The sequence below is a fragment of the Brachyhypopomus gauderio genome, chromosome 1 (genome assembly GCF_052324685.1).
Source record: "Brachyhypopomus gauderio isolate BG-103 chromosome 1, BGAUD_0.2, whole genome shotgun sequence".
In the NCBI taxonomy this organism is placed as follows: Eukaryota; Metazoa; Chordata; class Actinopteri; order Gymnotiformes; family Hypopomidae; genus Brachyhypopomus; species Brachyhypopomus gauderio.
This window is the reverse complement of record NC_135211.1, coordinates 11,225,013-11,242,003: the sequence shown is the minus strand read 5'-3', so window position 1 is coordinate 11,242,003 and position 16,991 is coordinate 11,225,013. Positions and strand designations below refer to the sequence as shown.

Here is a 16,991-nt window from a genome sequence, read left to right as displayed (position 1 = left end):
TTTGTTCCCTGATCACACCTTAATTGGCGCACAGGTCCTCTGATAGCTATGAATGTTCGAAGTGCATTCATGAAAGCATCGGTTGTCAAGTCCTCTATTGTTTCTATATGTACTGCTCTGGAGCACAAGCAGGTGAACAGCAATCCATATAGTTTTAAGTCCTTTCTTCTTTCTTTCACTATGAATGGGCCAAAACAATCAAGACCGCAATAAGCAAAGGGAGGTGATGCTTCAGTTCTCTCTTCTGGTAGATCTGCCATTTGTTGGATCTGAGTAGTTCTTCTGTATCTCCTACATTTTATGCATTTATAAATGTGTGAAGAGACCACACTTCCACAACCTAAGATCCAAATTCCATTTGCACGTAGCTCATTTAGGGTCATGCCTCTCCCTTGATGGTGTATGCGTTCGTGATGATGTTTGACAAGCAGGGCAGACGCATGAGATTTCTTTGGGAGAATTGCAGGATGTTTTATGTCATGGTGCAGGGCTGACTTTGACAGCCGTCCTCCCACCCTAAGGACACCGTTCTTATCCAAGATGGGACTTAATTTGTATAACTTGTTATGCCTTCCCAAGCTGTCCTTTTTCTGGAGCTTGATTTTCTGTATGTCCTCAGCAAAGGCCTCTTCTTGCACCAGCCTGATTATAACCATTTCTGCTTCTCTTCTTTCTTCGAGGCTACTTGTTTCATTTGTTCTTGGCTGAAGTCTCTTTAGTTCTTTAATAAACCTCTTGAGCCTGGCGACAGCTCTAACTGCTCTGGACCAGTCAGAAAATCTAGCGAAGCGGTCCACCATTGATTGAAATTCTCTCATCTTGACTGTGTGAACGTGGGCCTTGCGAAGTTCAGGATCAGTTGATTCTACTTCTCCCACCGTTTCCTCTTCACATGGAAGATTCTGCTGCCACAGAAAGCCAGGGCCAGTCAGCCAGTTAGACTCTTTCAGCTGAACTGCATTCAGTCCTCTTGAGGCATAGTCGGCTGGGTTGTTTTCTGAGCTGACATGTCGCCACTGCTGAGGGTTTGTGCTTGATCTTATGCGTTCGATCCGATTGGCCACAAATGTGTGAAACCTCTTGGCATCATTATTTACATAGCCTAGGACTACCTTTGAGTCTGTCCAGTAATACTCTTGAAGAATGTCAATGTCGAGCTCCCTTTTTACAACATCACCGTTGCGGACTGAAGTCACTGCTGACGACAATTCAAGTCTTGGGATCGTCATTAATTTGGTAGGAACTACTCTTGCTTTCCCCATGACGAGTGAGCAACTAATTTGTCCTGTTTTGTTTACAGCTCTGAGATATGAACATGCACCATATCCTCTGAGACTTGCATCTGAGAAGTTATGGAGCTCATATAATGCAACCTCACCAAAGCTTGATGGTAGATAGCTTCTTGGAATCTTCAGGGCAGCCAAGTGAGGTAGATCTTTAAGCCATGACTCCCATTGTGGCAAAATGTGCTCAGGAAGATCTTCATCCCAGTTTAGTTTGTCTCTGCATAGTGCCTGAAGGATCTGTTTGCCGACTAGTACAAAGGGGGCTACAAACCCTAGCGGATCGTAAATTGATGCAACGGTGGATAGAACTCCCCTCCTTGTCAGTGGGTTTTCCTTGACTGTGACCCTGAATTGGAATTCATCTGCTTCAACGCACCACTGAACTCCGAGTGCTCGCTCGATATGGAGTTCTCCCAAGGCCATGTTCAGATCTCTGGTTTGGGCACATTCTTCAGGTGGTATTGAAGCAATAACTACTTTGTCATTGGATACGAACTTGTGCAGTCTAAGCCTCCCTGTTCTGCACAAGGCTCTTGACTCTTCCACCAGATGTATGGCTTCAGCAGATGATTTCACACTCGTTAAGCCATCATCGACGTAGAAACCATTCTGGATGAACTTGATAGACTCTTCACTGAATCTTCCATGGCCCTGCGATGCCAGATGTTTGAGTCCGAAGTTGGAGCAGCCAGGGGATGAAGCTGCTCCAAACAGGTGCACCTTCATCCTGTACACAGCGGGTTTGGAATCCAGATCGCCTTTGTCCCACCAAAGAAATCTTAGATAATCTTGGTGTTCCTTTGCAACGTGAAATTGGTGGAACATCCTTTCGACGTCACACATTATGGCTATGGGGCCCTTTCTAAATCGGCATAACACCCCAACTAATGTGTTAGTCAGGTCTGGACCAGTCAAGAGATGATCGTTCAGAGAAGTTTCTTGGAAGCGTGCGGAACAATCAAAGACCACACGGATTTTCCTGGGCTTGTGGGGATGGTATACTCCATGATGTGGAATGTACCACGCTGGTTGGTTATCAAGCTCTGGCTGTGGAACCCTTTCAGCATCTCCTCGGGTTATAATGTCGTTCATGAACTGGACATAATCCTTGTAATACTGCTCGTTTTTTCTCAGTCGTCGTTCTAATGAGGTAAGCCTATGAATTGCACATTGTTTATTGTCTGGGAGATTAGGTTCATCCTTCTTAAAGGGAAGTGGGAGTTCATAGTGGCCATCTTCTTTCTGCCTTATGCCTTCCCTTACTTTACACAAGAAAAGAAGGTCTTCTTGAGAGACTGGATTGTTATCTGTGGTGTGATCGGTAAAGTCAGATTCGAGAGCCTTGATTATGTCTGTTGGAATGATCTCTTTGATATGAGTTTTGCACACAAAGTGTACTTCTCTCCTTAGCTCGACTGATGGTTGTACAGCAGGTGTTACTTGTCTCACTATGGTTCTATGACTGGTTCCCATTACATCACTGTAGTCACTTGCTGGATGCGAGCAGCCGACGATGCTCCAACCAAGATCAGTCTTCTGTGCATATGGCTGATTTTCTTTGCCGGACAGAATTTCTCTTGGAAGAAGTGCTTGATGGCAGTTATAACCAATTAGAAGGCCTACTTCGCAATCCAGTGGTGGTGGAATCTCAATTGCCAATTGTTCTAAGTGCGGCCATTTTCGAGCTGTTTCTGAAGTTGGAATGTGTGACCTGTTTGCTGGAATGAATTCTCGTGTGAAAACTGGCGGCAATGGAATCCTTTTTTCTGAATTGTATCCTCTCACTTGTAGGTTCTTAAGTTTATGACAGGGAATGACTGTTGATTTTGCAGACATTGTGGATAACTGCAAACTGACACTCTCTTTCTTTGTGTTGAGGTCTTGGGCCACTTCATCTAAAATAAATGTGGTATCACTTTGTGTGTCTAAAAGTGCATAAACTAGGACTTCCTTTTCTGGCTGTTTTATGGATGAGACCCATACGGGTATGACTGAGGATGTTTGTGTGCTCAGGCCATCTTGCGAGACCGTGTTGGAAGTTGCCATTGCAACTATCTCTGTTGATTCTGATTTGTTCTCTGAAATTTCATCTCTCTTAGGAGGTGTAGATCTTTGATGTTCCTTGAACTTGTCATCATGCAGACATGTTGGGTGTCTTTTCTGACACTTTTCACATGTGCTCTTGTTATCACACCTTCTTGAATGATGACCTATCTTCAAACATCCAAAGCAAAGCTTCTCTGCACGCACAAACCTGACACGATCTTGAACTGTCCTTTCGCTAAACTTTCTGCACTTAGCAAGGACATGTCCTGTTCCCTTGCAGAAAATGCATAATGGGGTGTTGCTTTGTGTTGTGTTTGTGGACAGTGTCTTTGCTTGAATGGTTTGGTTTCTTGAGTGCTTTGGTCTTTCATTTTCCATGTTCTTAAGTGCTTGTATTGAGGATACTGGATCACAAGCAAGATCTGCTTCCTTTGAGAGAAAGTCTACAAACTCCTTGAAAGGTGGATATCCAGCGTTTGCTTGTCTGGTTTCCATCACCTTCCGGTTCCATCTGGATACTAACCAATCTGGCAATTTCAGCAGAATTTTTTGACTCTCGTTGCAGTCATTGAGAACTTCTAATGTCTTAAGATGGGGCATTGCAGCCTCACAGCTCTTGAGAAAATCTGCAAAGTCCCTCAGTTCATAGCCATATTTAGAACTTATCTTTGGCCACCCGTGTAACTTATCTCTGAAGGACTTCCCAATTATGAATGGGTCTCCAAATCGTTTTTCCAACAGCTGCCAGGCTGAGTCGTATGCTGCTTCGCTGCCTAGTAGGAAAAATCCTTCAACAGCTTTCTTTGCAACGCCACCCAAGTACTTTCTTAAGTAATACAGTTTTTCATTTTTTGGGATGTTTTTCCTATCTATTAATGTTTCAAATGATAATTGCCAGTCTTTGAATTTCAAGGGATCTCCTGTGAACAATGCAGGCTCTGGCATTGGGAGACGATTGGAGCTTATAGCTTCTGATAGTACATTGATTAAATCAGAGTTGTTCTGTGCACAAGGCATGGGTATTGAGGTTGGTGGAGTATGAGGTCCCAGCTGCGAACTTCGTGGAGCAGTAGCTTGACTTGCAACTGGTAGGGACTGAGGGATGAATACAGGACTTGAAGCATGCAGGATTTGGGTTGTGACTGGTAGGGATTGGGAAATTAATGGAAGATTTGAAACATGGGCAGCTTGGCATTCTGTTGCCATTTCAATATGATGTGGCAGGGAAATTTCTTCAAGATTTTCATCGACTTGGTCGTAGATCTTAACTCGAGCTCTTGCAGCATTAAGTTTCTTTAGTTCTTCTAAGCGTTCGAGCTTTCTACACTTCTCTTGTATTGCTTGTTGCCTAGCTAGATTCTCAGATTCAAATTGTGCTAACCGTTGTGTACTTTCTGTCTCTAACCTGTGAAGTTCTGCAACTTCTTTCTCTTGTTCAGCCAACACTGTCAAAACTTCTTGAGATGCGGCAGCTTCAGCTGCAGCTTCCTTTCTTTTGACTGAGTCAATGCTAGAATGAGTGGAACTACATTTTGATTTATAAGACATTGGTCTTGATAAAGAACATGTTGAGTCTAGGACAGAGCCAACATCGGGCCAGGGTTCTTTTTCTTCTTCATCTGATGTATGGCCCTTAAGTTGGCCCTTTGCTCTTTGAATAATAAATTCTGAGAGTGCTATGCACGTGTCAACTCTGCGCCGCAGATCAGATTCTGGGGTTTGCACTTGACGTAACTCTTCAAAAATGTCCTTTACATTAGAAGAGGCGTCTTCCATGTTTTTAATCAACTCATTTAATTCGTCTTCAGAGGCTCTGTCCCTCAATATTTCCTTGCCTATTCTTGCCTGACATCTCCATTTCTCATAAATTATTCTGTACCGACGTTGTATGCCTTTTAGCCTTTCTTCTTGAAGTTCTCTTCCCTTTTCTGTCAAGGTTCGAGTTCTTTCACTTCGTCGTAGCCCTTCTACCCTTTCTGCAAGCTCTGAATCCATAATTTTAGATTCTTTAACATTTTTATGGAAGGTCTCGTTGCCTGGGTCGGACATCTTAGGATAAACTAAATGACTATGAACTATATGTAATGTATGTATGTTTAAAATTAATTTCTATTGGGATTAGTGTAACTGTAAGCAGTTAAGAAAGTCGTTCAAAATTGTATCTATGCTTAAGCTTTATCTAGACTTATCAAACCTTCAAACCTTCTGTTGACTTCCAACTCAAACAAGGCAAAGTAACTGGAAAACATAAACCTTACTGCAGGAAGAATATACCTATACAGGCAGAAAATCACTTAGGTCTGTTTTAAGAAAGTTTTTAAATCAGTATAATTACCCTTTAAACTTTACTTAAATTGCCTTTTAATATTATGACCGCAGCACCAGCACGTTACATTCTTCCATAGTTGTATGCTAAGCACGGTATGCAAGGCTAAACTCGAGTTTTCAGTTGCAATTTTCCAAGTTAAACCGCTTCTCACACCACCTTAACTTGACGGTTGTGGTAGAGCCTCTCGTGAATAGCTTGAAAGCTTGCGTCTTCAAAACAGTCCGTTCGCCGTTGATTGCAATCACTATGCCGACCATAAGCTATGTTCTTACTTCGTCGTCGTGCTGGATCTTCGTCGCGGTATCGTCGTCTCTCCTACCCGTGTCGAGCAGTCGAGTTCTCACTGTAGCTCTCTTCACAACAACACGAACACAGGTCGATTCTCTGAAACAGGCGTTTATTTTTTGGACACGTCTAGTCGCTGTGATACATGCCTCCGGTCACGCCGTGAGAACTACATGCCCAAAAAACACAGTACAAAATCCATCAATAAACCGTACAATCCAGTTTGCAAACGAATACAACATAACGCTTAGTCTTAGCCTAATACAAACATGTATAGAATTAACATGAAATGGCAAATACCTCGTTGGCCGCTTGTCATGAAAAGAGGTTCTTAACCTTGAAAATAATTCTCAAATGATTCTCGCATTTCTTAACAGTCTGTCTTGCTTTTCTGCCATCAAAGTAAGGCCTTGTAATGAGCTGACGGAGCCCTTTGATAGACCGTCGCTAGGCTGCAGTTCATGAGAACAAAAAATTATGAATTCTGAGTTCCGGTGAGCGCAGCAGCGTACTCTCGCGAGATATAAGAAAATGTAACTTTCTGTATTTTAACCGTAACATATTTTAAACTTGCATTACAAATACAAATACAAAATAATTTTATCACAAAAATTATGAATAAGAACAAGAAGCATTTGCATGACACTTACACATAATATAATATATACTTTTTGAACAAAGTGTTTTAACTATTTAGCTGATATTTTTAAAGGCCCTATTGAAACACTGAAATTCAGGTGGAATACGCCGCTTATCGATTAATCGAAAGTCGATCGATAAGATCAATCAACTAATGATTAATGAATTAATCGATAATTTGCATCCCTACTAGGGATGCAAATTATCGATTAATTCATTAATCATTAGTTGATTGATCTTATCGATCGACTTTCGATTAATCGATAAGCGGCGTATTCCACCTGAATTTCAGTGTTTCAATAGGGCCTTTAAAAATATCAGCTAAATAGTTAAAACACTTTGTTCAAAAAGTATATATTATATTATGATAATTATATTGTATTATATGATATATTGCTCAAGTAATTATGCATTAGGAAATTTTTATGGTATAACAAAACACATTCTTTCATTTAAAAAAAAGGAATAAATTAAGGACTGGCTCCATTTGAAACATTAGACATAAAAAAAAAAATTTAAGAAGAAATTAAATAGAGAGCCAAACAGAATATTATTGAGCCCATGCTTGGACAATGTTTCTAGCGTTGTAGTGAACACACGCTGTAATGCGACCGGAGAGTCCCCAAGTCTCCACAACATAATTGAGCTTGTCAGCTAAATTGTCAGCGGTGTGTCTATCCGACATGTTCGTCGTAATCAGCACTGCAGATTTTAGCTGCCAGTTCTCGTCAGTGTAGTGGCACGTCACGGTAATGTAACTTTCTGTTGTTAGAGCCGTTCAACAATCTGTTGTAAGGGCTACAGTAGTAGCAGTAGCTAGCTTTGTTTTTAGCTCACTCTTCTTTTTTCGTAGCGAGCTTCGAAAACGCTCGCCTTCCCAGTGTAGCTGTGATTTTAGGTTGACCAGGTGCACTGGTGATATGCAGGACAGCTGCATGCACAGTGTTCAAATGATAATTGAGTGAGCTAGTGGAACTGTTGTACTTCAATACCGCATTACACAGAGAACATCTGACTTCTTTGCCTAAATTAACAATGTTGAAATGGTCCCACACCGCACGTCTTTTCGCCCGCTTCATTTTGTTTTCCACTCTGGTCTTTCGCGACACGTGTTCGCCTCTCGTTTTTACGCTCTGTTCAAGTTACTACAGGAGCGCTCTCTAACGATTAATCGTGATTAATACATTTTGATCGAGTAACCTCTTGATCGACAATTAATCGAAAGTCGATTAATCATTTGCATCCTTAATTTAAACCCATGATTATGAATGGTCTAGGCGAGAAATACATCAAATGAAAAGAAGAGGTCCAAGGACAGATCCCTGAGGTACTCCTGAACAGCAGAGGCAGTGGGATGCTGACACTAAAAGGAAGGAGACTTGGTAGTGAAGTCAGAGTGTAAAACTCAGCAGTGGTAAAGACAGACACAACTCTGTCTCTCTCTGTTTCTCACTTCTGTCTTTTCCCCTCTCCCCACGTCCATGTCAGTGCTTCAGGGAAGACGGACATACAGGGCTCCACTAGGACTGCAGAGACAGTGTTCCAAAAAAGCTCGGTCACAAGACCCAGATTCTTCTTCTTGTCACATGTTTTTATTGTTCTAATTGATTGAGTGTAAGGTTAAGCCCCTCACTTGACATGTGTTTGGTGTTTGGAGCATGTATGACACTGCTGGTTCTTGGTGCAGTGTGACGTTTTGTCTTCTCTTACTGCCCTTAAATCCCTGACCTTGATGCTGAATGTTAGTTTGACTTGGGCTTTTTGTTGTTGCCTGGCTAAATATCAAATCTCGCTTAGCACCTTGTTAATTAAACGGCTAAACGCAATCACTTGCTCTGGCGCTGGAGGAAGGCTGAGGAAGGAAAGCACAGCGAGTCAATTGAACAGAACAGAGGTCCCATGGTAAAGTCGTCAGGGTACCAAGGTCCGGTGTAGGACTCGTCAGTGTGTGGAGAGCAGTACCCAGGTCCCTGCTCAGCTCTCTCATCGCAGTACTGCCGCATTTCGCTGGCTGGCTGTTTTTGCTTTCTGCACGTGTCCCACGACGTGCCCGCGTGCCCCTTCTGCACGCAAGTGTGTCAGTCTGTGAGGCTCAGCCACCCCCCACCATCCCGGCTTCTCCAAACCAACTCCTCCTGTACTCTTGTCCCACACACACACACACACACACACACACACACACACACACACACACACACACACACACACACACACACACACACACACACACACACACACACACACACACACACACACACCTTCCCATCCTTGTTTCCTGCCTCAGTGGTGCACAGCAGTGCCGGAGTAGTCACAGAGCAGGCAGGCAGCCTCGTTCGTGGGGCGAGAGTGTGAGGCAGACAGACAGACAGGAAAAGATACAGCGGTAGAAGAGGAGGCCATGTGGCTCCTGGACTGGATCGTTTCCCTCAACACAGCTGTGGTGAAGCTGGCCAGCGGCCTGAGGTGCAAGTGAGTGGCCGTGTGTGTGTGTGTGTGTGTGTGTGTGTGTGTGTGTGTGTGTGGAAAGAGAACTGAAGTGGTGCTGCAGCTATGGGATGGTATCACTGACTATTGCTGGGCTGATTTATTTTTAACTGCCAAACACTGGTGGCCAAGAGGCTGGCTTGATTAATTGGACTGCTGAAGTTCTGGATGGGCTGTGTGTGTGTGTGTGTGTGTGTGTGTGTGTGTGTGTGTGTGTGTGTGTGTGTGTGTGTGTGTGTGTGTGTGTGTGTGTGTGTGTGTAAGCATACATGATGTGAATGAGATCAACCCTGACTTTGCTGACTTGTCCTTGACACCCGCACCAGTATCGGTTTGATCAGGTTGCTTTCTTCCTTTGTTCCTCTCCGTGGGTTGAGGGTGTGAAGTTGGAGCCACCCTGTTCCCCATTGGCCCCACAAACACCCGCTCCTCTCCGTGCCCACTGGTCCTTTGCATCATCGGTGCAGCGTGTTCCATCTGTGCATCATTTGGAGCTGTGTGTGCCTGCTGGTTTCGCTTGTGCTCCGCAGGGAGGGCTGTGTGAGCACTGGCCCGCTCCATAGCTGTTCTGGGTGTGTGAAGAGCTCATCGTTGTTTCATCACGGGCTCCCAGCAGAGTTGGGAGATGCTGTCCTGCAGACGCTGCGCTGTCCTGCAGACGCCGCGCTGTCCTGCCTTTGGAGGGGTTTGTGGCAACAGTGTTGCTGGAAGGTTATAACGATGCACAGCCGAACCTTGGCTTGCTTGTGTGTGGCTGCTTGTGGTGACCAAAGCATTTCCATGTAAGGTTTCACCTGTGTCTTAATGCTTGGATGCTGGTCCAGATTTGGGGTTTTGTCTGTTCAGCACTGCAGATTCATGTTTCGTTCACACGGAAGACGTTGTGAAATTGTTCAGAGAGCTGATTTACCCCTGGACATGAGTAGCTTTGACCTTATTGTCTGCCAAGTTATCTCAGAGTGCCGTTTGATGTTGTAAAACATGGGCAGACATGTTGAGAAGTCGGACTTGTAGTCAGACTTGTTCCCTTGATAACTGCCACTACTGAACAGGACCAGGTGCCCCTACTGAACAGGACCAGGTGCCCCTACTGAACAGGACCAGGTGCCCCTACTGAACAGGACCAGGTGCCCCTACTGAACAGGACCAGGTGCCCCTACTGAACAGGACCAGGGGCCCCTACTGAACAGGACCAGGTGTGGCAGATGGATAGATGAGGTTCCTCAATGCAGGACAAACGGCACTGCAGACCTGCTGCTGGCATTGAAGTTTGTAAGCAAGCACAGACACACCCAGGCTTGTCCCGTCTCCAGCAGACCAGTCGTGTCCACGCCTTCTCTGTGCTGGTGGCAAAGGTTGCATAGTGGCATAGGCATATTTGCACAGGAGTCCGGTGTGTTCTGCAGTCTTGAGTCTGCTCCATTGCACCTGTGTGCATCTCAGGTGGTAGATGTTTTGAGTAAAGTGCATGCGTCTGTGTCCACTATAGGTCCCTATAGGGTTCTGCCCTGTGGCCTCCAGTTAGTATATCACCGAAAACTTTTATAGCAGCTGTCTGTAGTGTGACTGTGTTGTTGACAGTGGCCTGTATTTTGCAGTAATTTTCCATTGCGGATGTGGCTATGCGGCTCTTCAGGAGTGTTCGTTGAGGCTTTGCGTGTTCAGTTTGGGTCATGGCTGTGGTTTCTGTTCTCTTGATTCGTCTCCCTGCTTGATTATGCTTGGCTTTGCACTAAGGAGTGGTTTTGGATTCAGTTCAATATTATCTGATTTATAAGACACACACTCTTGCTCTCCCTCACATATCTCTCTGTCTCTCTCTTTCTATCTCTATCCATCTCTCTCTAGCTATTCAGCTCTGCATCACGTCCTCTCTGCACCTCTTTCTCCCTCTCTTTCTGTCCCCCACTCTTTCACCCCCCCCTTCCCCTGGAGTCACTGACCTCGTTCTTATTACAGTAAGTAAATGCCGAGAGTGTGTGGGCATGGCCTCTCTGATTGTCCACTGTCATGCCCAGCCACTGCTAACCGACGGGTCTCTCCACACACGTCAGGGCTCAGACGTTCCAGAGAGTCTCTGGTTGTATGCAGGACCTTCTTCAACCTGGTGTGTTTCCTTCTGCGCCTCTAAGTAGCAAGATTATGGCGCTCTTGACCAAAATGCATCTATTTCAATTGTATAAACAGATGTATCACGTTTGGTGCCTGGCTGCTTGTTTTAGAGTGAGTCAGATGAAAAAGCCTTTGTCTTGAGCTAAGTTTAGTCAGAGTCTTAAATGACATGCATGTAAAGTGAACCCTCCATCCTTCTTCAAGGGGAAAGTAAAGCAAGTCTAAAATAACAAAGGAAAAGTACCGAAAACCAGTAAGAGAGAAAACAGAGGAGGGCGCTAGAGAGGAGGGAGGGGTGCAGGACTGAAGGGTCCAGAGACAAGGGGGCTGGCAAACGAGAGAGAGAGATGTTCACACCACTTCTGGAGAAACATGTTTCAGACAGAGGTCCTTCATCAGCTGTGCAATCAAAGTGCTTCTGAAGCTCTGGAGGGTGGGACCAGCTTGTGTTAGAAAGATCAGATGTTCTAAACTTCTGACAGTGATCAGTTCTTTTTCTTGGAGTTTCAGGTAAAACTTCGCTGCTGTCATAGCAACAACTGGGGATGCAAACAGATGTGTCATTAATGCAGCACTGAAATACTTGGCCATTGGTAATGACATACTTAATTCTGAAGGTCTGCAGGGATTCAACAAAACCATCATTACTCTTTGTTGGTTTCTCCAGTGTAAAGCAGAATGTCAGTAGACAGCTGCTGAAATGTGTGTTTATATATATATATATATATATATATATATATATATATATATATATATATATGTGTGTGTGTGTGTGTGTGTGTATACATATCTATAAATATACTGCAGCAATGTACATAAGGTTTACAGAGAAATTGTTTTTGTAATATGGTCCTTCATCAGCTTGACGAGCAAACTGCATATATTGTTCTAGGATGTGAAGTCAGTTTGTTAGAAAAACCAAATGTGAAAATCATAACATTTCATAGTTATGTTTTTTTTTTTTTACCTGCAATGCAGTGCTGTGCTGCTCTAGCCAATGGAATTCCAGGGTTTTGAGAGATGGGGGCGGGCTGTCCATGCTGACGGCAGCAGTGGATGGCAGCGAGAGAGAGAGAGGGAATATGTGTGTGAGAGAAAACGAGAAGAGTGTGTATGAAAGGCAGGGTGTTTGTAACAGAGAGGAGCATGTGTATGAGCCGGAGAGTGAGTGAGTGAGGGGGAGGGAGAGCGAGCGAGCGAGCGCGCGCGCGCGTGTGTGTGTGTGTGTGTGTGTGAGCAGCTGCGTCGGGCGCTCAGGCACCGTCGGCGTGTGGTGGCACACGGCTGTGAGCGCAGCCGGTCTCGTGTGCAGCCTGGCCGCTGCCTCTGGTTCATGGCTCTGGTTCTGTCCCGCCAGCCGCCTCAGTCACCTGCGTACCTCATGGGCATCCGAGCGTCCTGCAGGTAAGCGGGCACCCCTGGCACCTCTGACGCCCCCCAGAGCGCCAAGGCGCCGCTTTGTTGTTGTCTTTTGTTTGTTGTTGTGGGATTTTTTTTGTTTGTTTGATCTTGCACGGGATGTGTTGATGTGGTTGTGGTGGGGTGTGCTGTGGTGAGGGAGGAGGGCAGGGAGTGAGACCCTCGTCATGGAGCACAGCTGGAGGAGCAGGACCCCACACACTCCTTCCTACTGGCGTGTTTGGCGTGTCTCCGGCCTCTCACGACTCCATCGCAGCTCAATCAGTAGCTGTGACGTATGTGCAGCTGGGTCTTTGGGAACTCGCTGGAGATCAGGGGACCGCCAGCAGAGGGGTGGAGGGGTTGGAGACAGGGAGGTGGAGGGGTGCAGGTAAAGAGGCGGAGGGGTTGCAGACAGGGAGGTGGAGGGTGCAGGTAAAGAGGCGGAGGGGTTGGAGACAGGGAGGTGGAGGGTGCAGGTAAAGAGGCGGAGGGGTTGGAGACAGGGAGGTGGAGGGTGCAGGTAAAGAGGCGGAGGGGTTGCAGACAGGGAGGTGGAGGGGTTGGAGACAGAGGGGTGGAGGGTGCAGGTAAAGAGGCGGAGGGGTTGCAGACAGGGAGGTGGAGGGGTTGGAGGGGTGCAGGTAAAGAGGCGGAGGGGTTGGAGACAGAGGGGTGGAGGGTGCAGGTAAAGAGGCGGAGGGGTTGGAGACGGGGAGGTGGAGGGTGCAGGTAAAGAGGCGGAGGGGTTGGAGACGGGGAGGTGGAGGGGTTAGAGACAGAGGGGTGGAGGGGTGCAGGTAAAGAGGCGGAGGGGTGGAGGGGTTGGAGACGGGTGGAGGTGAGGGCAGAAGCTCCCCAAGTAGTAGCTTCCCTTCCACTGCCTCTCCATCTTAATCTGTATGTAACAAGCTGCTGTATCAAGGCTGTTGAGTCTGTCTGGTTCTCTCTCATGCTTTTCTATGTCTCTGACTTTCTCTGTCTAACTCATCTGTCTCTCTTGTTTCTTGATCTGTCTTTCCTACATTCACACATCTGGTACAGTGAATTGGTGCTGCTTTGATTTAAGACTGCTCTTGTTATGCAAGCTGCAGTACGTGTGAGATATGGTCCAGCTTTCTGTCGGTCTGCTCAGGCATCTCCTCTGCTCATGCCTTCACTACTGCATTGCAGTAGGAATGTGGAAAGTTCTGGCATTTTCTATTTTTTCTTTAGAAACGGCGTTATCATTTAGTCATTTTTCTAAAGCAGCCAGAGCAGTTTGTGTGTGGGTGTCTGTAGCTGGGCGACGCGTGGATGTGTTTCCAGGGAGTCTGACGGAAAACGTGCAAATATCTAAACTGTCATGGTGTATGTTTGCGTGCATGTTCGTGCGGGTGTATACTGAACTTCAGAAAGTTGTGCTCTGCAGCGAACTCTCTGTATGCCTCCATAACGGCGGATGGATGGATGGACATGAGCTCCACCTTCCAACCTGCAGCAAACATCATTGCGATGTTCCACCCACAAGGTCTGTGTCACAAGGCCACCTGAGGGAGTTACCTCACTGGAACCCGCCCACAAGCCACACTCACACCCTCTCTGTGTCATCAAAATAAAAGCCCAAGTTCCTGGTCTCGCTCCTCGGTTTCCTCTGTGGTCTCATCTCCAGCCTTCCTGAAGGCTGGGGCATTGGCAGAGTGCACGTCACGACTCTCCCCTTCTGTGTCAGACGGTCTCTGATGTGTGTGCTGGAGTGAGCTTTTACTTTGAGCGACAGTCAGCGGCTCTCGTATCTGTCATGTCAGAGGTGCATTTAACTCCACGTTTACTATCGCAGAGTTATTAGCATCTACCGAGATGCATCATATGCGAGTGTGTATGCATGAGAGAGCGAGATGTAAACGTGCATGTGGTTTTAGATGGCAGGTTATGTAAGACTAGTGGTGCTTATTTTCTATGCTGAGTGTGGGGGTGAGCGGCAGACCAGACTCACCATAATGAAATTCAAGGAATCTCGGCAATGTACAGAAGTGTCTGTTGTCCCTACCGTAAACAGTAGAAAATGGGAACACCCACAGCGGCTCTCTCATCACACAACCACCCGCCCTAGTGTTGACATTATGATACGTGCTGATGTAATCGCACCCCCCCCCCCCCCCCCCCCCCAGCACACACACACACACACACACACACACACACACATGCATGTTCACTCTCCATCTCAGCTCCAGCCTCCCCCCAGAGCTTCTCCATGTGGGTAGCGCAGGGTCCGTCCCAGGATCGTACTGTTTCGGGAAGCACAGAGGTGATTTGACTTGTTTGTGTGGGCTGCATGAAATCGCTGTCAGAGGGGAGAACAGATTTGAGCTTTGTGGTGGTTGGAGATAAGAGCGGGTGGTGCAGCGGGATGCATGGGCCCAGCGGGGAGTAATGGCTTCTCTTCTGCCTGGTGTCAGGCCGCTGTATTTCCACACTGCTGACACTATTTCTGGATGGCAGAAGCACTGAGATTCAGCCGCCTTCACTCGTCAACTCCGTCACAAGAATCATGAGAAACTAATTATCTGTGTATCAGTGTGTCACTGAATGGTGTGGCGCTACCGCCGTCCACCGTTTCCTTCTCCTCGTTTGCGTCTCGTTCCCCCTCATGTTCATAGACTCGTTTGTTAACCTGCAGAATGCTGCACATTAATGACTGAACTCAAACTCACTTCCTGTCAGGGCTGTACGCTGACGACCACCTCCAGGTTTGGGTTGGCTGTTAGGGGCCCGTTACGGTCTCTGATGGATGAACCGAGGTATTGGCACTCGGCAGCGTTGCAGCTGCATTGAGTATCTTTTACAGAACTCTTACTTCTCTGAGAGGTGAAGTCTATTTTGGGCGAGGAGCACGAGGGTACACTTTTGTTTGTGTTCGTGTGCACGTCTTGCCTTTTATCGATCTTCTCCGTGACTGAATCGCCTTTGGCGGAGATGCTTTGTTGCTCGCCCTCCTCCAAACCCACGGAGGACTGAACTCTGCTGTGTTTTTCATGAGCCTGTAGCTTTTGCGCTTCCATCTTGTTGGTTTTTGAAAACATGTGGATGTGCAGAAAAGAGCTGCACTGTCTCACACAGGGACGGCGGAGACGGAGTCTGTGTGGGTTACGCACGGGTCTTCACAGAATAGACCTTCACCTCAGCCGTGGTGGTGTTGGGCAGGGGAAGGCTTTGGCCATTGGATTTGTACTCATACTCTCTGCCTCAGGCACTTCCTCACATCTTTCCAACAGTTTCCTTTATGAAATCATTTCCCATAGTCACTAAGTCCACACAGATAAGTTTTTACTTAAACAACAAAATGGAATAATTTTATTTGTAGACTGTAAAATTCTTGATTTCTGTTTCCATGTGCGAGGAAGCCTGTTTTTATTCTGAAGCTGATCTGTCCTTATGAAAGCTCATTGGTTGTCTGTTCAAAGTTGACTGCAGCTTCATCTCCAGCAGTAGGGCATGCAGTGTCAGTTCTTCCCCACACTAGCTGCTAGATGCTAGCATGAATGAACGCTGCAGGATTAGAGCCACAGTCATCTTTGCTGTTTGACAGTAGCAGCTACGCCACCTTGTTGCACCACAGACTGACGTGAAATGTCTGCTGCATCATTTCAGTGTTTTGAACATTCAAAGGCTCATCAGTATATCTATCCCTTGGTCAAATAGTCCGCTCAGGTAATTGAAGAGCAGATTTGATGCTCTTCAAGAGTTTGTTCCTTGCACTGTTGTAAACAGTGTAAACTGTAAAACTCTGAGTACAGATCTTGATCTAATGGAAGACACAGCATCTTACTGAAATAGCAACATTAAGGGTCCAGTATTCCTTTGTGGTAAAGTGGAGGTGGCACTATGTTTGTAGACATAGCTACGCCTCCACAAAACCAAAACAGCCCAAACGAAGTCTGAAGGTGAAATCACGTTTCAGTATCTCTTTAACTATACCACAAAATTACTTGGTTATTTTTTTATGTTTTTTTAGTGGACTCGACAGTTGGTTCCACAACTAAATGGCTGGTTGGCTTTTAGAGATTCTACTGTGATAGCCAGCATTCCTCAAAGTGACCCTACGACCCACTCCTTCTCTATGGGGAATTGTTTCAGAGAATTGAATCACTGACTTGTTTTTACTTCACGTCTGTCCTCTTACCAAAACAAACAGTTAGGAATGTGACGTGTCATCCTTGGGGGTTTTTCTGACAGACACAAAAATTCAGGGGACCCACGGGGTGCCAACCGCACAATTAAGGACCATCTTCAAAGCAACGTGCCTCGAGTCTCTCGCCGAGACCGTTGACCACAACTGCCCCGACAAAGCTGCCTTTTTACCCCGGGATGCCCCGGCGGCTTTGATTCCATATCCAGATGACCTCCTCTGTGTGCGGAGGGGAGGAGCTTGT

The 16,991-nt window shown here is 46.1% G+C and overlaps 1 protein-coding gene across 4 annotated transcripts in view; it reads left to right on the top strand.

Moving 5' to 3' along the window:
• srpk1b (SRSF protein kinase 1b) overlaps nucleotides 1-16,991 on the top strand; it is a 35,351-nt gene that overhangs the window by 5,216 nt on the left and 13,144 nt on the right. The window contains exon 1 of one of the 4 annotated variants that reach the window (XM_076993708.1): nucleotides 8,869-9,054. The exons of 1 other annotated variant lie outside the window; for it this stretch is intronic. In XM_076993708.1, the coding sequence (XP_076849823.1) occupies nucleotides 8,984-9,054 (71 nt within the window). In that variant the 5' untranslated portion in view covers nucleotides 8,869-8,983. Of the gene's footprint in view, nucleotides 1-8,868; nucleotides 9,055-12,228; nucleotides 12,586-16,991 lie in introns of those variants that run through there. 2 more of the 4 variants (XM_076993702.1, XM_076993724.1) reach the window with 2 other exon arrangements.